The sequence below is a fragment of the Sorex fumeus genome, unplaced genomic scaffold, assembly GCF_029834395.1.
Source record: "Sorex fumeus unplaced genomic scaffold, SorFum_2.1 ptg000165l, whole genome shotgun sequence".
In the NCBI taxonomy this organism is placed as follows: domain Eukaryota; kingdom Metazoa; phylum Chordata; class Mammalia; order Eulipotyphla; family Soricidae; genus Sorex; species Sorex fumeus.
In genome coordinates, this window is record NW_026606222.1 from 1,227,459 (window position 1) to 1,247,758 (window position 20,300).

General features: G+C 55.9%; 1 protein-coding gene across 1 annotated transcript; it reads left to right on the forward strand.

Moving 5' to 3' along the window:
• Positions 1–5,385: 5,385 nt before the first annotated feature.
• Positions 5,386–11,695, forward strand: RSL1D1 (ribosomal L1 domain containing 1). Its single transcript, XM_056107418.1, has 9 exons — positions 5,386–5,511; positions 5,896–6,035; positions 7,452–7,590; positions 8,101–8,249; positions 8,333–8,434; positions 8,974–9,067; positions 9,178–9,303; positions 9,742–10,419; positions 11,337–11,695. Exons 1-9 carry the CDS (start codon positions 5,416–5,418, stop codon positions 11,655–11,657), a joined length of 1,845 nt encoding a protein of 614 aa, XP_055963393.1. The 5' UTR covers positions 5,386–5,415; the 3' UTR covers positions 11,658–11,695.
• Positions 11,696–20,300: the final 8,605 nt, after the last annotated feature.

Consider the following 20,300-nt stretch of genomic DNA (forward strand, 5'->3'; position numbering starts at 1 on the left):
ACCATCAGACTCTTGCTAAGTGTTGTCGCTTGTTTGCAATGGAACCTCTTGCAGATTAGGTTTAACTCAAATAAGATACTTTGTAACTGTCGTTAATGAGACCCTTTCCCGGATATTTTTTTCTTAATCATAATCTCGCTCAGAAATGCCTAGCCAGATTATTTCCAAACACAAAACATTCAGCTTATTCCTATCTTATTTTCTGAACTCTAGATTTCCCGTTTGTTTTATGAATAAGAGTAATTACACGGGCAGAGTAAAATGATCGTCCTGCGCCTTCCTGTAACTGTGCTCTTGGCCCTTAAATTGCATGAAATTTCAATTTCGTTATGTCTGCAAATCTGTAGGCTCTCATTTTTCCGCGAAGTAGAGAAGATTTAGTCAGTGCGTAGTTAATTCTTTGTATTTCCCGGCTAGCAAGAAGAACGTACTGGCAATTGCGGGATTTTAATGAATCCGAAAGGTCTGGAGCCACTGGAATTATTCCCAAAGATCGCCTTTTTTTTTTTTCATTGAGTACACTAAAAAGACATTAAAACATGTACGCTTTTAGAAAGTTGCGTGCATGTTGCCAAGACTCTTTAAAATGGACAGATAGAGGGGCTGGAGCAATAGCACAGTGGGTAGGGCATTTGCCTTGCACGCGGTCGACCCGGGTTCGATTCCCAGCATCCCGTATGGTCCCTTGAGCACCGCCAGGGATAATTCCTGAGTGCAGAGCCAGGAGTAACCTCTGCTTCGCCAGGTGTGACCCAAAAAGCAAAAAAAAAAAAAATGGATAGATAACAGCTATCATGGGCCCGCCTTGAGTGACTAACCACTAATGTCATCGGGAAATAATTTCACTGGCTTCTTGCTCGTTTGTGCAAGCAGATATTTTAAAAGAAACCTCATTGTAAATTGACCGCACCAAGTGTTACGGGCTTTTAAAAGTACTTTGGAAAGTAGCCTCACTTCCAGTGGATGTATTTTAAATTAGTGGATACTCTGGCTAGTTTTTGGACATGGAAACAAACAAAATGTCTAAACAGAATTGGCACTACGTGGAATGTTGAACTTGAGATGCAGGTTTCAAGCACTGTCTTCTTTTTCTTCCTTTTTTGGTCTTACATTTCTATGATTCACAAGACAAAGATAGGATAATTGGCTGAATATTTGGGATATTCCAGAGCTTAACATTTTCCCCCTACCTTTAGCCTCTACATTTTATTTGCATCTTTTTTCCATTAATGATATCTTTTAGGCTACATTAAGTATTGCCTCTTAAATTAATGAGCAGAAATGAAGAGAAGAAAAAAACGCCATTTTAAATCCTTGCTTTTCGCACAGATGAGAAATACAGCATTTGTTTCCAATTTGCAAAACAAAATAAAAAATAGGTGTTCTCAAATAATTAAGCCCGTGTATATTTGGATTTGAAAGTCTCTAGGAATGGTATCACCAAATAAAAAAATTCTGTAAAGTGTGAGAAAGTACAAGTTCCCTGTATAAGGGAGACTCATACTTGTCTGCCGATGGCATTAAGAGCTGCTTAAGACATGGCTTGGACTTGGCCCAGAATTCAGTGAGCAGTTCCTGGCATCCTCTGAGCCGCAGGCCTTTTGGGTCAGTGCCGCTTGGCCTCAACGACTCCCAGGTTGAACCGATGAAGAAAAATCTGCCTGGCCCCCCAGCAGCCTTGGAGGACTTGAGTTTGGACTGTGATTGCTCCTCCAACTGTCTTTGACCTTGACCTGTCCCATGATGGCCCTCCAACGCGTGGACGATGCCGCAGACGGCAACTTCGCTTCCAGCAGAGGCCGGTGGCTGGCCAGAGGCCAGAGCAACCTTCTTGCGACCTTGAAGCCCTTGGCCAAGATCCAGGTTTGGGCACGCGAGCCCGATGGTAGATGAGTGTGTGCGTTGTCCTTTTAGCGTGCTCCTGCCTTCGCAGAAGAAACTGTGCCATGCCCGTCTCCCGGCCTGGCCAGCTAGACCGCCATCAGAAGGGTTGGGGGACTTGTTCCCGGTTCCTTTGTTCAGTGGTTTTAGCCAGATGCCATCTGCACATGATCTTGTTTCTTTAGAGAACCTTCCACGACAGCTCCTTGTCCATTACGTGGAATTAGACTGTACAACTTGAGACTTCCTAGCTTTGAATGTAGCGGTTCGTGTGTGACATTAGTTTTCACAGAAAGTGAAATAGAGCTTTTAGTTGCCTGGGGTGGTACTGGGGGTTCAGTCTGAACCAGAAAGCTGGCAAGATTCAGAGAGGGGAGATGTGATGGGTAGAACTGGAGGATACTTCTGATTTATTCCTGGGTTTCAGAATCCTGGAACCTGCCAAGTCTTTGGGTCAGAAGTTCCACACGCCTCTGACCCTGTGTCCTTGAAGTGCCCATGGGCCAGCTGAGTTTACTAGGGAATGTAACAGGGACCTGGAGGCATGGGGACTGAGACCTTTAAGTTCTCTGAATAAAGGAAATAGCAGCTGGACACCAAGGCTTTCTTGGACCACCCCTGGAATGAGGTCCATCCTCTCTGCCTTGTCCTCGAGGCCTTTCAAAGGGACCATGGAAGCCCCGGGTGCAGGCGTCCTGCCTCCTGAGGCCCCTCTCAGCCAGGCAGGGCACAGCCCCTCTGCCTGGGCTTGCCCTGGAGGAAACACGGATCTCTCCACAGACAGATTAATTCCTAGCTCTGAAGGAAGCAGTGAAAGGGAACTAAGGAGTTCACGGTTTACCCTGATCCCAAAGCATGGCTGCCCGCGCTCAGCAGGAATCCCAGGGAAAGGACCCTTGTCACGATTGGTAGCTACCCGCTGTGCGTGGGGTGAGGAGAAAGCCCTGAGCTCCTGCAGTGACGCAGATGACTAAAGTTTGAAAATGTTGCTTTTGTAACAATAAAAATTGTCATCTTTCCCTTTTGAAGATTTTGTGCGTCTGTTTCTGATCCGCTGTACTTGGACTGTGTCTGCGGAATGTCTTTCCCTTGTGCCCAGCGTGGGGCCATCTCCCCGTGGCCCCGTGTGCTATGTAAACGTGGGGTCTGCTGCATATGTGTGCGAGGCCTCTGGTGGATATACGAGGACTGAAACAGCAGCGAGCACTCAAGGCGGGTGGGGAGTGCTTTGGAATCACTCGTGATCGAGTTTGAGCAAACAGCGGTAGGAACTGTGAGTGGCTGCTGTCCTCAATGGAGAACCAGGAACTTCTACATTGAGGCTTCGGGTTTTGGTTTTGGGGCCTCACCCGGCGATCACCAGAGGTTACTCCTGACTCTGTGCTCAGAAACCACTCCTGGCATTGTTCGGGGGGACCATACCGGATGCTGGAGAGTGACCCCAGGCCAGCCATGTGCAAGGCAAACATCCTACCTGCTGTACTATCATTCCAGCTCCATGTTTTCTGTTTTCTTTCGGGACCACACAGCAGTGCTGGGGGCCATCTGATGGTGTTCAGGGGACTGTGGGAACTGCACCCAGCTCTCTTATGTCTGGGATTTTTAATAATGGTGAAGAGGGCCAGAGAAAGGTGGGGATGAAGGACCTTGGATGTGGCAGACCCTCATTCAAACCCCAGCAACGACCTCAGGTTCCCCAGACACCACCAGGAACCAGGAGTGGCCCCAAAACAAAATCCAAAATAATAATCAGGAAAGCAAACAGGGCTGGCTCCTGGAGTGCTTGTCTGTCTCTGCTTGTGGGTTTTTCCACTCTGGAGAAACCCATGTTCTCTTTTAAACATGAGCTTTCTTGCTTCATTAAAAAAAAAAAAAAATTAGTCCTCGGAATGGTAGCAAAACGTCCCCTTCTACTCACCTCTGATTATTAATAATAGAACTAGGATGAATTTTTGCTTTAACTATAGTCAGGGGGAGAGAATCACATATTCACTCTGTACGTGTTAAGCATTAAACATTGTCTTAGTAGGGCATTTGCCTTGCACATGGCTGACCCGAATTTGATCCCAACAGCCCCAAGCACCACCAAGAATAATTTCTGAGGACAAGCAAGCGTAACCCCTGAGCATCGCCAGGTATGACCCTCTCCCCCCAAGAAAAAAAAATTAAACCACAAGTCTTATGTTAAAACTTTTGGGCCCGAAATAAAGTACAGCTGGTAGGGTGTTAGCCTTGCGTCCAATCTGGGTTTGGTCCCAGCACTACATATGGTCCCCCAAGCCCCACTGGGAATGAAACTGGGCACAGAGTAAGCCCTGAGTACTGGGTGTGGACAAACTGGCCTCCCACCCACCAAACACCTCATTTGAGCAGGCTTGTTATCAAAGCAGGAGTTCATGCAGGAGTTGAAAATTGAAGCCTTGTGACATTTCCCAGTAATTACTCACACCTTCCTACCCACATTTTTTTTTTTTTTGAATGATTAGGTTTCTAACCTAGCCCATCGATGGGTCAACAGAACCTTGTGAAACATGGTTAGGCATCAAACTATGCATCTGACCACAAAAGTCTGCCCAAGGAAACAAAGTTCTCAATGTGTAGCTTTGTAATAGATATGTTACTCCCAACCTCAAATGGTCAAATGGTACCAAAAGAGGATACGGGGCTGGAGCGATCGTACAGCGTTTAGGGTGTTTGCTTTACACGGGCCGACCCGGGTTCGGTCCGCACATGGTCCCCTGCGCCCTCCAGGAGTAATCCCGGAGGGCAAGGCCAGGAGGCAGCCGGGAGGAAGCCTGGTGCTCCCCAGTTGGGCAATGACAGAGGTCCCCACCGCCCTCGCTCGAGAAAAGAGTCTGGGGGCTGGAGCGATCGCACAGCGGGTAGGGCTTTTGCCTTGCACGCGGCCGACCCGGGTTCGATTCCCAGCATCCCATAGGGTCCCCTGAGCACTGCCCGGAGTAATTCCTGAGTGCATGAGCCAGGAATAACCCCTATGCATTGCTGGGTGTGACTCAAAAAGCAAAAAATAAAAATAAAATAAAAATACGTCATGGGGCTGGAGCAATAGCACAGCGGCCAGGGCGTTTGCCTTGCACGCGGCCGACCCGGGTTCGATTCCCAGCATCCCATAGGGTCCCCCGAGCACTGCCAGGAGTCATTCCTGAGTGCATGACCCAGGAGTAACCCCTGAGCATCGCCGGGTGGGACCCAAAAACCAAAAAAAAAACCAAAAAAACAGTCTGGACCGCTGCACGGGCTGGCCAGTCCCCGCGGTCGGCGGCCACGAGGCGCGCGCGAGGCGGTCGTCGCCGGGAGATGACGTGACCGGGGGTGGGGCGGGGCCTCCGGCGCGCTTCGCCCGCGCGCGCCAATCTCCGGCCGCCCAACGCCCCAGCGCCCGCCCCTCTCGGGCGCTGCTCCCGGAAGTGACGCGCGTGCCCGCCGCCCGCCCGCCCCCTGGCTTCCGGCCTCGTGCGCGCCGAGTTCCGGTTCCGGGCAGCGGCCGGGGAGCGCGCACGAGGTGGAAGCGACATGGACAGGGCGACTCGGCTGGCTGTGGCCGCCGCCTCCGCCTCGGACTCCGCCTTGGCCCGACTGACCTCATCGGGCCGGCTGGACGAGGAGCAGGTGCGGGGGGCCGGGGGGCGGCGGCCTGGGGGGCCGCGGGGGGCCCGGGGGCCGCGGCGAGCCCCGTGCATCGCCCCGGCCTCGGCCCCGTGCATCGCCCCGGCCTCGGGGGAGGACGCCGCGGACGAGGGTCTTCGGGAGACCCACCCCGGGGTGGGGGGCCGCCGGCTGCAGCGGATCGAGGGTCGCAGGGAGCGTGCAGGGAGGGAGCTCGGGCGCTTGGCCCGGACCGGGGCGGTTGGGGCAGGGGCCGCCCTGCCCAACGCGTGGACCCCCCCAGGCCCCCGCCCCTCCCCGGGAAAAGTCCAAACAGCGCAAAAAAAAAAAAGAGAGAAAATGCGCAGGGACGGGGGAGGCTCAGGTCCTGCCGCATCCGCTCTGCAGGTGAAAAGGGCCGTGGAGACGCTGCAGGCGCGTGGCAAGGACCGGAGGACCGCGGACGGGCTGCTCTTGAATGAGAACGAGAAGCTCTTCCTGATGGTGGTGCTGTGGAAGATCCCCAGCAAAGAGCTGAGGGTCCCCCTGTAAGTGCTCTTTTTTTTTTCTGCTTTTTGGGGCACACCTGGCGGTGCACAGGGGCTACTCCTGGCTCATGCACTCAGAATTGCTCCTGGCGGTGCTCGGGGGGCCGTTTGGGATGGTCCAGGTTCCTCCTGGCTCTGCACTCGTGCACTCAGAAATCACCCCTGGCGGTGCTCAGGGGACCCTATGGGATGCTGGGAATCGAACCCCGGTCAGCCACGTGCCAGGCAAACGCCCTCTCCGCTGTGCTATTGCTCCAGCCCCGGCTGTAAGTTCTCAGTTGCCACCTTGGCTCCTCCTCTCCGCCTGGTACATCCGGCGCGGGGCCCCCTTGACAGTTTCCGACGGGGACTTGGCAGAAAGGAAGCGAGATGCAACCCAGGGCATGAGGATACGGATCGCTGGGATTTTCTAGACATTTCCACTGGCTCATTCCTGAGGCTTGGGGGACAGCTGAGACCGAATCTTATCATTCATTCATTCTTACGAGGCCTGGCTTTTAGACTAAACAGCTTTTGTTTTCCTAAATATCTGTTTGGCTTCCTTGGGAATCTGGTTCCAGAGTGAGTCGGATGACAGCCCGGGAGGGGCTTGCCTTGCTCACCTTGGCCCAGGTGTGATTGACAACACTGGTCCCTAAGTATAGGTCCCTAAGTACTGGTGGGTGTGGCCTCAACCCACTTCCAAAAGAAGTGTGTCTGTGTGTCCGTCCCCCCTCCCCCCACCACCACCACCACCACTTTTTGGGTCACACCCGGCGATGCACAGGGGTTACTCCTGGCTCTGCACTCAGGAGTAACTCCTGGCAGTGCTCAGGGGACCATATGGGATGCTGGGAATCGAACTTGAGTCGGCCGCGTGCCAGGCAAACGCCCTACCCGCTGTGCTATCGCTCCAGCCCCAAAAGAAATCTCCAAGGGGCTGGAGAGATAGTACAGTAGGTAGAACACTTTCTTCACGCACGGCCAACCCAGGTTTGATCCCCAGCGTCCCATATGGTCTCCCGAGCACTGCCAGGAGTGATCCCCGAGCATCAATCTTCATATACGACGTTAAGTTCTCCACTGACAGTCTCTTTCTATCCTGCACTGTTTCGTTAAGCACTTGTACTTGATTCACCATCTCTAGATAACGTGTGTGTGTTGGGCAGGGTGGGTGGTGCGGTGCTGGGCCTCCCTGTATTCCGAGCATGCACTACGGGCCTCTGAGCCGTCTCTCCGTCCCTGGGGATCGGCCTGTGATGTCCCAAGTGCTCACTTAGATCACAGGGTTCATGGCAGTGGCAGCACTTGGGCTGTGTGCTGGGGATCTCTGTGCCATGCCTGATACTGTGACAGCGTGTGAGGGCTCCGTGCTCTGGCTTGCCTCCCCACGCGTGTCTGGTAACATCTCCCCTGCGCCCTTCCTCTTTCTGGCAGACCCTTGCCCCACAGCATTCGATCCGATTTGGCAGAAGTCTGTCTGTTCACCAAGGACGAGCCCGATTCCACTCCGGAGAAGACAGAAGGTTTCTATCGGAAGCTCTTGAAGAAGCATGGAATCAAAAACGTGTCACAGGTAGGTTCATGTTTTCAAGACGGCGTCAAGGTCAGATTCAGGGGACCAGAACCACAGGACAGTGGGGAGGGCATGTGCCTTGCATGTGGCCCGCCCCAGTTCAGTCTCCAACACCCTGTATGGTCCAGATGGACCTAGTTTAGTTGAAATGCCCTTCAGTGCAGTCCCGCTACCTAGCATTTCTCTCCCCTGGTGGAGGGGCTCCACTTTCTTTCTCGTTCTGTTCTCTACGCCTGGTTTCATCCGCCTCACTAAGGACTTTCCTCCCGTGCCCTCGAGGGGAGCTGCTGTCCTGGCGCCCTGGGCCTGGGTGACCCGCGGGTGACTCCGCCCCATCCTGTGGGCCATCCTCCAGGGCATCTCCGTGTCCCCAGCAGGGGCTGCCTGGTGCCCTGCCGGCCCCCTTCCGCCTTGCCCACGACACGTCCGCTCTGGCCGCTCCTGGGAGCTGGGTGCAGGCGGTGTGGGCTTTGGGGGGCAACTCCAGGGCTGCGTCTGCCTCTGTCACAGGTCATCTCGGTGCGGACACTGAAGACTGAGTACAAGGCCTTCGAGGCCAAGCGCCGCCTCCTGGGCAGCTTTGACTTCTTCCTGACCGACGCCCGCATCAGGCGGCTCCTGCCCACCTACCTGGGACGCCACTTCTACAGCCGCAAGAAGTAGGCCTGGGCGGGACGGCGCCCCCACCCCTGCCCCGCGGCCACACCGTCCCCGGCCTCTGAGCGCCGCTGTGCCCTTCCAGGTTCCCGGTCCCTGTCAACCTTCAGGCCAGTGACCTGTCGCGCGAGATCACTGAGACTGTGAACGGGACCGTCCTCAACATCTCCAAGGCTGGCTCCTGCAGGTGTGTGGGCCTGCGCCTGGGGGTGGCCTTGAAGAGTGCCCGTCCCTGTGCTCCGCACATCCACCCCCGCCCCCCAGCTTTCCAGGAGGCGTGCACGCAGAGCCCGGCCATCAGCCTGGCTCCCTTCAGCGCCCCTGCTGTAACCCCGGGTGGACGGGTACTTCTGGGCTTGGTTGTCCTCTGCTCCAACAGGGGTGGGGGGTGCTGGGGGCTGGCTGTGGGGGTGAGAGAGAGCTGAGCCGTCTGCAAAGGTTGGAGCTGCGGGGAGAGGGGCGTGCCCTGAGGCAGGCGTCGGGGTCACCCCCCCCATGGAGTGGTTTCGGAGGTGGGCGTTCCTAGAACGTGGGCTGCCTTTCACCAGTTGCACGATCCGAGGGGGGGTGTTGGTCATCGCAGGAGTTCTGTGAGCAGAGGCCCCGCCCCCACTCCTGCCCCTCCAGCTATATGCACGGTGCCCGGGGTGGGGGTTTCCTCTTTCTCGAAGCCTCGGGAGTGGCCTCGGGAAATAAAGGCCTTTGCTCCGGACCCTGGTTTTTCAGCACCGTCCGCGTGGGCCACAGCGGGATGGCGGCGCGCTGTGTGGTGGAGAACATCGTGGCTGTTGCTGATGGACTCGCTCAGAAGCTGCCGGAGGTGCCGCCTGCCTGGGCCGGGGGCGGAGGGTGGGGTGATGGGCTCGCCGCGCTCTCGGGGACCGGCCTCCACGCCGGCCTACGGGGTGACCCCACTCCCTGCCCTTCCAGAAGTGGGAGAGTGTGAAGCTCCTGTACGTGAAGACGGAGAAGTCGGTGTCCCTGCCCATCTTCTCCTCCTTCGTCAGCGTCCAGAAGGACAAAGACCTGCAGCTCATAGCAAAGAAGAGGGAGGATGTGAGTTAACCGGGGTCACCGGTGGCACTCCAACCTTGAGGCGGGGGCAGCGAGCAGGGTGCGGGGCCACCCCTGTCGTGTTGCCCAGCCCTGGGTGGCAGCTTCGTTAAGCTGCAATTCAGGGTTGGCCAAATTCAGTCCCCTACGTGGCCCGGAATGGCCCCAAAACAACGAGAAGGTGTGACCCCTATCCCGTGGGGCAGGGTGGGGCGTTCCCCACCCACCTCTAAATGATGCAGGCCTGGTGTGTGTCCAGCAGACCCGTGGCCTTGGCGGCTGCCCCCGTCTGTCACTGGCTTTGGTGGGGCTGCTCAATGCGACAGAGCTGGAAGTTGGGCTGCCGGGGTTGGGGGAGCCGCAGGTGCCGGCCTCCTGCCGGACGCTGCTCTCTTCAGCACCTGCCTCTGACTCGAACCTTCTTTGTCTTCTGGGCGGTAGAAAGAGAAGCAGATAAAACGACAGAAAATTGCCAAGAAACGAGAGAAGAATAGACAGAAGAAGCTCAGACGGGCCGCCAGGGCCGCCTTGAACCAGGCCCCCAAGGCAGAGGCCCCCGAGACCAGTGCTCCTCCGGCGAGCGCCCCCGAGACCAGCGTTGCTTCGGCAAGCGCCCCTGAGACCAGTGCTCCTCCGGCAAGCGCCCCTGAGACCAGTGCTCCTCCAGCAAGCGCCCCCGAGACCAGTGCTCCTCCGGCAAGCGCCCCCGAGACCAGTGCTCCTCCGGCAAGCGCCCCCGAGACCAGTGCTCCTCCGGCAAGCGCCCCCGAGACCAGTGCTCCTCCGGCAAGCGCCCCCAAGACCAGTGTTGCTCCGGCAAGCTCCCCCAAGACCAGTGCTCCTCCGGCAAGCTCCCCCAAGACCAGTGCTCCTCCGGCAAGCTCCCCCAAGACCAGTGCTCCTCCGACAAGCTCCCCCAAGACCAGTGTTGCTCCGGCAAGCGCCCCCAAGACCAGTGCTCCTCCGGCAAGCGTCCCTGCGGTCCCGAAGGCTGGCCTCGCGGAGAGCCGGGGAGAGGAAGGCAGAGAAGAGGCCCAGCCAAGCGGGCGCGCCGAGTCCGAGGAGGAAATCCCAACGCTGGTGCCCATAGGAGCCGCGCCCAAGGGGCCGGCAGCCAAGGTTCGTCCCTGTCCCGGGAGGAGAGCGCGGAGGTCCTCCCCTTACTGGTCTGTCCCGCGGCGGCGTGCGGGCATCCTGGCATGTGACCAGGACACTTTCGATGCTGGTGTCAACACGGCATTGGAAGGCCCCGGGGTGAGGAGCAACTGGCCCTTACTGATCTGAGTGTGTTGCTGAGACCACGCCTTGGGGTTGGGGTTGGGGTTGGGGTTGAGGCCGCGCCACACCTGAGCCGACTTGAGTGACTCATGGCAGTGTTTGGGGTCCTTGGGGGGCCGAATGTCGAGCCCAGTGGCGCTGCGTGCCAAGCACGGCCCTGTGGGCTCTCCCCCTCCCCCCCACCGTGGGTCTCAGCAGAAATGGCGTTTGGGGGTCTCTCGGAAGCAACAGCAAGAAGTGAGGCCGTTTGTATGTTGGGGGGCCAGGGGCATTCTGCCCCCAGCAGCGCTCAGGCTTTCTCCCAGCAGGCCTTGGGGGGTCCCATGGGGCTGGGGTGCAGAGAACAATCTCCAGGCCAGCTGCGTGTGCGGCAGACCCCAGGGCTCAGTCCTCACGGTGCTCTCCAAGCCTCCTGCAGTCTCCAGTGGGATTCGGTTGCTTTTCCCAATGTCACTGAGGCACCAGCGAACACGGCGGGCCTGTGGCTGCGCAGGGTTGGTCCCGGCCTTCCCTGTGGCCCCCGAACCCCACCAGGAGTGATCCCCGAACACCAGTTCTGACACCAGAACAGGTCCAGACCCCTAGTGCAGCAGGGAGGGCGCTTGCCTTCAGGCCGCCGACCTGGGTTTGATCCCCATCACCGGTATGGTCCCCCGGCACTGCCAGGCATAGTTCCTGAGTGGAGGGCACATCCAGGAGTAGCCCCTGGCACTGCCAGGCGCCTGCCCCTCGCTCCTGACTTGACTTTCCTCCCGCAGCCACAGAAATCCACCCCCAAGAAGCCTGCTCCGGAGACTGCCAACACCCCCCTTGGGAAGAAGAGAAAGTCCCTCCCTGCTCCCAGGACCCCCGCGGCTGCCCAGCCTGGCACCCCGGCTAAAACACCTGGAAAGAAGCCCCGAGTCACAGAAGAGGCCGAGAAGAACAAGAATCCCTCCGTGGGGAAGAGAGTCCCAAGGCCACAGACTCCAAAAAAGCCAGAGGCCAAGTTCTTCACCACCGCTAAAGCCTCTGCAAAGACGCCCCGCACCCCCAAGCGCCGCACACCCAGCAAGCCCAAGGCGTCCCCCAGCAGCTGAACACCTGCGTGCCGTGTCTTATCCGCTATTAAAGTCTCTTATTGGAGCCTGTGTGTGGGGTGTTGGCATGAAGGCCTGTGGGTGAACTCGCGGGCACCCTTTCTCCCCAGCTGGGACGGCGGCGTCACCACCGGGCTGGCACCTACCACCCGACCACCCCCGTTGTCCCGATGCCACTTCCCGCGGCTTCCCTTGATGCTGGTGCTGCTCTGGGCTGGGGTCGCACGCTCTGCGGGAGGGACTGGAGCTAACCGGGTCTCGGATCCTCCGGGGAGGTCGGCTGAGTCAGGGTCCCTGGTGCCGGGACGGAATTGACCCCTCCCCCACAGTTCTGGGGGCCTGGAAGTGGGGCTCGAGGGGCTGTGGCTCCCTGGGTTCCAGGTGGCAGGAGGTGAGGGGCCCTTGCGCAGACAGCAGCTTCCCAAAATCCTGGAATCAGACCCCGTTTGTGAGGGGGAGGGATTCGGTTCAGAAACGGTGAAAACCTGGATTAAAAGCTTTAGTTACCAAGTTCAAGTGGGCATTTTAGTAGCACAGATTGACTGGTATTAACTTTTCGATTATGAAAGCATCTTGAATACAAAATAATTTGTAGCTCCCCTTGTGCTGTGGGGCTGGAGTGATAGCACAGCGGGCCGGGCCTTTGCCTGGCACGCGGCCCGACCCGGGTTCGATTCCCAGCATCCCAACAAGGAGTAACCCCTGTGCGTCACTGGGTGTGACCCAAACAGCAAAAAAGAAAAATGCACGTACAGGAACATGGCAGTAGCACAGTGGGGTAAAGCATTTTCTCTGCATACTGCTGGCCCAGATTCAGTCCCTGGCATCCCGCATGGTGCCCCAGAGTCTTCTAGGAGTGATTCCGGAGCACATCAGATGTGGTCCCCAATCTAACACGCGTAGGGTGATGGTACGGGGGGGGCGGGGGGACACTTGCCTGTTGTGCAGCCAACCTAGGTGTGACCCCTGGCACATTATACGGCACCGCCAGGGGTGATCTTTGAGAGCACAGGCAGGTATAAGCCCTGAGGATCACTGGATGTGGCTCAAAAACAAATTCCCCCCCCCCAAAAGAAAAAATCAAGATTTTATTAGCTTTCTTTTCTAGGAACTGATAGGGTATGGTAAGTGTTCGATTCTTAGTTCCGGGAATGTGTCTGAGGATTCAGCTGTTTGAATTAAGTCCCTTTGGCTAAGTGCAGTTGCTTCTAAGTGGCATCCCAGGTTTGCGCCCTGAGAGACCAGCAGGACAGTAACGGGACGGTCACGCTTGGCAAGATCTGAGTATTAGAAGTAGGGAAAGGATTTTTTTTTCTTTTTGCGGGGGCGGGGGTGGGTATACCCAGCAATGCTCGGGTTGGTTACTCCTGGTTCTGCCCTCAGAGTGAGAAATTGTTCCTGAAGATGCTGGGGGACCATATGGGATGCCAGGAATTGGGCCCTGGTAGGCCTCCTGCAAGGCAAACAAATGCCCTCCCCTCTGCATGTTGCTCCAGCCCTTTTAGGAATATCCTTGAGAATCACCTTTCAGTATCATTATTACAAACCACAATGCCCAAGAGGAGAGAGAGAGAGAGGGGAGCACCTGCCACAGAGGCAGGCAGGGGGTTGGGTGTGGGGTGATGGGACGCAACATGATGTGGGAACACCGGTGCTGAGAAGTTTACACTGGTGGAGGTTTGGGTGTTGTTGGAGTACTGTGTAACTGAAACCCGATCATGAATGAGCAGCTTTGGAAGGATCTATCCCACAGTGATTCAAAAAAAAAAGTGCTCCCTTAACCCCTGACCGCCCCCCCCAGTAGGGGTAGGTACAGCCCAACAAACCACATGCAAGATCCCTGCAGCTGAGGACGAAGGGACTGCTGACCCTTACACCCTGTCCCTGCTACTGACCTCTGTCCTTTATGGACCTTAAAGGCTTAAACAGTCCCCTACGATTTCATTTGAGTTCTCACTCTGGGCCCTGGGGTTGGCAGTACTGTTTCCAGATTTCAGGCCCAAAACGCGCCAATGCCACATACCTGCGTCCTCCCGTGGCCCTCCCCCAGCAGAGCGTCCTGCTGCTGGAAAGTTCTAGTTCTTGTTGCCTTTGGGCCTTTGTTACTTAGCACGTCTCTATATCCCAGTTATGAGAGAGACTGTTCTGTCCTTTAAACTGTCCCTGACGGGGGTTCCACGCACACACACCCCGCCCCCACCTGCAGTGAGCGCTACCCACCGTGTGTCTCCTGTCACCTACCACGTCTTGCTTTCCTGGTAAGACTCCGAACTATCAGCAGCTCCTGCCTGAGACTTGAAGGAATCAGCAGGTGATGGAAAGGCCACTAGCCAGTGTCGGTCAGAGAGGGGCATGGGACCCATGGGACCTCGTCTGTGGGGACCCTGCTTTGGTTCCCTGCGCACTGCTGGGTATGGTCCAAACCCACAGCCGCAAAAAAAGTATCAGTGATGGGATTTTTTTTTTGGGGGGAGGGGTTCACACCGGCGATGTACAGAGGTTACTCCTGGCTCTGCACTCAGGAATTACTCCTGGTGGTGCTTGGGGGACGTATCCGATGCCAGTGTACGTACATTGAAAGTACAGACAGCCATCCTGAATAGGGTTGGCAGGACACTAGATGAAGGACAACCATGCGAGCAAGCCGGGTTCCGCAAAGGATTCAGCACCATCGACCATATCCACACGATAACCAAGCTCATTGAGGTTTCTCGGGAGTTCAAGATGCCACTCTGTCTAACGTTCATTGATTTAAAGAAGGCCTTAAATCTGTTGAGATTGAAGTGGTCATCGAAGCTTTAGCCAAACAGGGCGTTCAAACTCAGTACGTCAGGATCTTCCGTGAGCTGTATTGCGGATTCACTTCAGGGGGGTGATCATGGACTTCAAGGGAGGGGTTCAGCAGGGTGATACTATTTCACCGAAACTCTTAAGTGCTACCCTCGAGAATGTCATGTGATGACTGGAATGGGAGTGAAGATAGACGGTCGGCAACTACACCACCTCCGCTTTGCTGATGACATTGTTTTAATAACACCAAACATCAGCCAAGCGGCACAAATGCTGGCCGACTTTGACCGTGAGTGTGGAAAGGTTGGACTACAGCTGAATCTCACAAAGACAATGTTTATGAGAAACAGCCTCGTTCCTGACATTTCATTCGCTCTCAATGGAACGACCATCTCCGAATGCAACAGCTATGTGTACCTAGGTCGAGAGGTCAACATGACAAATGACCTGGCACCCGAGCTGCGCAGGAGGAAGAGAGCGGCTTGGAACGCCTTCAAGAACGTCGAAGAAATAGCTAAGAGGACGAAGAACCTCCGGCTCCGGGCACATCTCTTTGATTCCACTGTTCTTCCTGCATTAACATATGCCTCAGAGACCTGGGCCCTACGCAAACAAGATGAGAACGCCATTCAGGTCTCCCAAAGAAGAATAGAAAGAGCTATGCTTGGAATATCACGTTTCACTCAAATGAGAGAAAGAATCCGGAGTTCTGACATCCGTCGACGATCAAGGATCAGGGACGCTGTCTCATATGCCAAGGTGTCGAAAATCAGATGGGCTGGTCACGTAATGAGATTTAAAGACGACCGTTGGACTAGAGCTATTACTGACTGGATTCCATGGAACATCAAAAGATCGCCTGGCCGCCCACCTATGAGATGGTCAGACTTCTTCAAGACCCTGAATGATGGGTTTGAAGCTCTTCATGTTCCTAGAACGAGCAGACGCCATTGGGCTCCATTAGCACGCGACAGGGACAAATAGAGACGTTACTGATGCCCGCTCGAGCGAATTGATGAGTGACAGGATGTCAGGTGATCAAGTGGTGCTCAGGGGACCCTATGGGATGCTGTGAATTGAACCCGGGTTGGCCGCATGCAAGGCAAACGCCCTCCCCACTGTGCTGTCACTCCAGCCCCAGGATCACTTTTAATGCAATGCTATTGAAGAAATTAAGGGCAGAGCATGGGGGTGGGGGGTCGTGTGTGACCCTATTATGGCCTGGCCCAGCTCTGAGGTGGAAACCACCCTCGTCTAAGTCGGGACGGGCTTGTCGTTGGAGTTGGATCCCCCGGCTGTGTGTGATTCTGATGGCGCATCTCCTGGGCATCACTGTGTCAGGAATATTCTTGAACTCATGGTCAGAGCCATAGGACAGCGGGTAGGGCGTTTGCCTTGCACGCGGCCGACCCGGGTTCAATTCCCAGCATCCCATATGGTCCCCCAAGCACGGCCAGGAGTAATTCCTGAGTGCATGAACCAGGAGTAGCCCCTGTGCATCGCTGGGTGTGACCCAAAAAGCAAAAAAAAAAAAAAAATGCTGACGAGATAGTACAGCAGCCCGGACACTTGCCTTGCCGGTGGCTCACCCAGATTTGATCCATGACACCCCATATGGTTCCCCCCAAGCCCTCCAGGAGTGATGCCTAAACACAACCAGGAGTGACCCCGAGCACAGAACCTGGAGTAAATCCTGAGCACCAGGTGTGGCTCCAAACTGAAAAATTTAAAACAAGGAAAATAATGTCCAGGCTTGGGTCAGCAGTACCAGGTGTGCTCCTGCCTCCGGTTCAGTGCTCAACACCAGGCACCTCCCCTGCCCCCGGCTCAGGATTCAGGGATCAAGGGGCTGGAGCAATAGCACAGCGGGGAGGGCATTTGCCTTGCACACGGCGGACCCAGGATCAATCCCCAGCATCCCGTTGGGTCCCCTGAGCACCGCCAGGGGTGATTCCTGAGTGCAGAGCCAGGAGGAACCCCTGTGCATCGCCGGGTGTGACCCCCCAAAAAATCAAACTCAGGGATCAAAACTGGGGCCCCAACATGCAAAGCTATCCCCCCCCCCCCCACCAAAGCCTCATGCATGCAGAGCTGGTGCCTTGCCACGGAGCCCCAGTGCCCGCCCCGTCCCCGGGCTTCTTCAGTAAGAACATTTGCAAAGGCTTCTCCATGTTTCCTCCTTAAATTCTGATCACTCAGAACACGGAGAAAATGGGAGATTCTCGGGCGGGGGAGGGGCGAGGAGCCAGCGGCTCCCAGACACCCTCGCCTCCAGAACACAGTCAGGCCGGAAAGATGCTTTCCTCAAGAACCAGGTGATCCCCTGGCCACGGGCGGCCGGGAGAGGCTGGTGGAGAGGGTGCGGGCACTATGGCAGCTGCCCAGGGACCTCCCTCGCGCCTCAGCCGCTGAAGCCCCAGGAAACGGTCAACTCAAGGACGGCCAGGGTATGTTTGGCTGATGCTCGGTACTGACTCCTGGGTCTGTGCTCAGGGGACAAGATGTGGCGCTGGGGCTGGAGCCCGGCTCAGCTGTGAGCAAGCCAGACCCGACCTTTGCGCTGAATCTCTTCAGCCCACAGAAGCGTCCACACCCCTCCTCCCCTCTTACATTCAATGGCCCAGTGAACTACTTTGTACACTTGGCGCTCTTTCTTTTTCTTTCTTTTTTTTTTTTTGGCTTTTTGGGTCACACCCAGCGATGCTCAGGGGTTCCTCCTGGCTCTGCGCTCAGGAATTACTCCCAGCGGTCTAGGGGGACCAATACGGGATGCCAGGGATCGAACCAGGGTCAGCCTCCTGCAAGGCAAACGCCCTCCCTGCTGTGCTGTCACTCAGGCCCCCATTCGGCGCACTCTCACTCCCTCTCCTTCTGTTTCTCTCCCTCTCCTGCTCTCCCTCCCTCTCTCTCTCTTTCTCTCTCTCCCCCCTCTCTCTCTTTCTCTTTCTTATCTCTCTCTCTCTCTCTCTCTCTCTCTCTCTCTCTCTCTCTCTCTCTCTCTCTCTCTCTCTCATTCCAGACCTGTGGAACTGAGGGATATTTATGTGATTGAAGAATTTAACAACGGAAGCAACCTTAATCTGAATGTCTGAGCACTGTGCTGGGGAGGACCCAGGTTACTTCAATGAGCCAATCAGGAGCTTCATTCATTCGGTCCATCACACCCCTGGCCGAGTGGCTTCTGGCTGGCCAAGGAAGGACGTTCCCTGCTGAACAGATTCTGGCAGTTTCCTCCTGGTCTTTTACTAAAAGAGCTGCATGTCGGACCAGGTGAGGCGGCCCATCATTTCTTTCATGAATTAAATCAGCAGCTTCGCAACTGCTCACTGCGCCCGCCGGTCCCTTTAGGATGCTTTGCCGCGTTACTGTGCAGCGTCGGGCATTTTATTTCTTTCCTTAGGCCTGTGTCTTCTGTCCTTACCCGGAATTCTTTTCCAGTAGATTCTCGCCTTTGTCCTTGATTGGCAGTTCTTTGCTATTTTAGAGACCAACTTTTTTTTTTTTTTTTTTTTGCTTTTGGGGTCACCCCCGGCGATGCTCAAGGGTTACTCCTGGCTCTGCACTCAGGAATTACTCCTGCAGGTTGCTCAGGGGACCCGATGGGGGATCGAACCTGGGGTCCGTCGTGTGCAAAGCAAACGCACTACCCGCTGTGCTATCGCTCTGGCCCAACTTCTTATTTCTTTCTGTATGTTTACGTTCTAAGATCCAAACAGAACAGCGACTGTAGTTTAGTGAGATCTTCTGTTTTGTTTTGGGGGAAGCCACACGCCGTTGAGCTCAGGGCTTACTCCTAAAGGCACCCAGCAGACCTCCTGGGATGCCGGGTATCAGACCTGAGTTGACTGCGTTGCAAGGTGAGCACCCACCCCACTGTACTGTCTCTCCAGCCCCCAACCTAGTGGGATCTTCACAGATCACAGATCATCCTGTTATTCGTCGATTGCCTCGAGCGGGCCCCAGTAACGTCTCCTTCATCCTGGCCCTGAGATTATGTTCAAGGCTCTTTAGGAGAATGAGACCCATCATTGTTACCGGTATTTGGCATATTGGGGACGCCACGGTGAGTTTGCCAGACTCTGCCGTGTGGGCAGGCTACATTCGGTAGCCTGCCAGTTTGTCAAAGTCGGATCTTGAATTCTGAAATATGTTCTCAGGATGGGGAACGGGGTTCACATGACAGGAGCGCAGACAAGGTGCAGGCGCCTGGCTTGCTCCTGGCCGCAGCCCCCAAACTCACCAGGGGGAGCCCCAAGAGTAAGGGAGGAAGGAAAAAGCCGATGACAGGCAAAGAACACCCTGAAGGGGAGCCTGTTGCTGCTCTGAATCCAACACAAAGCCCTACCTGAAGGGAGGAAAAACAGGTTGAGCACAGCAGGGAGGGCGTTTGCCTTGCACTCAGCTGACCCAGGTTCGATCCCCAACATCCCATAGGGTCCCTCAAGCACCGCCAGGAGTCATTCCTGAGTAATTCCTGAGTTAACCCCTGTGCATTGCTGGGTAGGACCCAAAAAGCAAAAAAGAGAAAGAAAAGAAACTACGGACCTTTACACACACACACACACACACACACACACACACACACACACACAGCCCAGGGCTCCCTGCTGGGCACTCCAGGCCCTGTCCCCCAGCACAAAGCCAGGACTGAGCCCTGAGCACCGCTGGGTGTGACCCGAAAACAGAAAGGAAAGGGAGGACACAAGATGTACATTGTTCAGAGTCTGGGTTTTTCGTGTAGGGGAAACCTGGAGCCATGTTCTGGTCAACCTGCAGATTCCCAACGGCCCCCAATGCTGTCGCTCTGTGTCGGGGGAGGGACGGACACTGGCGCCCGAGCACAGGGCACAGCAGGCTTGCCGTCCATGTGTTCGCCAGACGTGTCAGGAAAACGCTGGCGGGGCTGGCAAGGTAGACCAGCAGCCTGGGCACTTGCCTTGCGTGTGGCTAACCCAGATTTGATCCCTGGCACCCCGTAAGGTTTCCCCCAAGCCTTCCAGGGGTGATCCTTGAGCACAGAACCAGGAGGAAGCCCTGAGCATTGCCGGATGTGAAACCCCCCCCCCCAAAAAAAAAAAACATAAATAAATTGAGTAAAATGATGGAGTGTGGGCTGGAGTGATAGCACAGCGGGTAGGGCATTTGCCTTATACACGACTGACCTGGGTTCAATTCCCAGCATCCCGTTGGGACCCCCGAGCACCGCCAAGAGTAATTCCTGAGTGCATAAGCCTGGAGTCACCCCTGTGCACTGTCCTCCCATTGGTCATCGATTTGCTCGAGCAGGCCCAGTAACGACTCCATCGTGGGACTTGTTTCTGTGTTTGGCATATCAGATATGTCATGGGGAGCTTGCCAGGCTTTGCCGTGTGGGCGAGATACTCTCGGTAGCCTCGCTGGGCTCTCTGAGAGAGGCGGAGGAATTGAACCTGTCTCGGCCGGGCTGGCCGCATGCAAGACAAATGCCCTACTATCACTCAAATGCCCTACTGTGCTATCATTCCAGCGCCCAGGATGGCCGAGTGGTCTAAGGCGCCAGACTCAAGCACCCCTGTGCATCGCTGGAAAAAAAAAAAAAAAGATGGAGTGGCTAGGAAGATGGCTCAGGGGTTAGGGCCGTGCACAAGGACAGGGACAGGGTCGATCCTCTGCACCCCATGTGACTCCTTGATTCCCACCAGGAGTGACCCTCGAGCTCAGAGTCAGGAGAAAGCCCAGAACCTGGCCAGATGAGGGCCCCCCATTCCCGGAATCTCACTGCTGAGCTCCCAGGAGTGTCCTGGGGCGGGGAGGGGACTCTCCCTTTCTCCTGGGGTCATTCCCCGGGCCTCTCCGTCTTTCTGCCTCGGGGTC

What these genes read in the sequence shown, in the direction of transcription:
- RSL1D1 (XM_056107418.1), top strand. Translation starts at nt 5,416, where the DNA reads ATGGACAGGGCGACTCGGCTGGCTGTGGCCGCCGCCTCCGCCTCGGAC. An exon ending in GCCGGCTGGACGAGGAGCAG is followed by an intron (nt 5,512 to 5,895) that starts GTGCGGGGGGCC and finishes TCCGCTCTGCAG; the next exon opens with GTGAAAAGGGCCGTGGAGAC. An exon ending in CACTTCTACAGCCGCAAGAA is followed by an intron (nt 8,250 to 8,332) that starts GTAGGCCTGGGC and finishes GTGCCCTTCCAG; the next exon opens with GTTCCCGGTCCCTGTCAACC.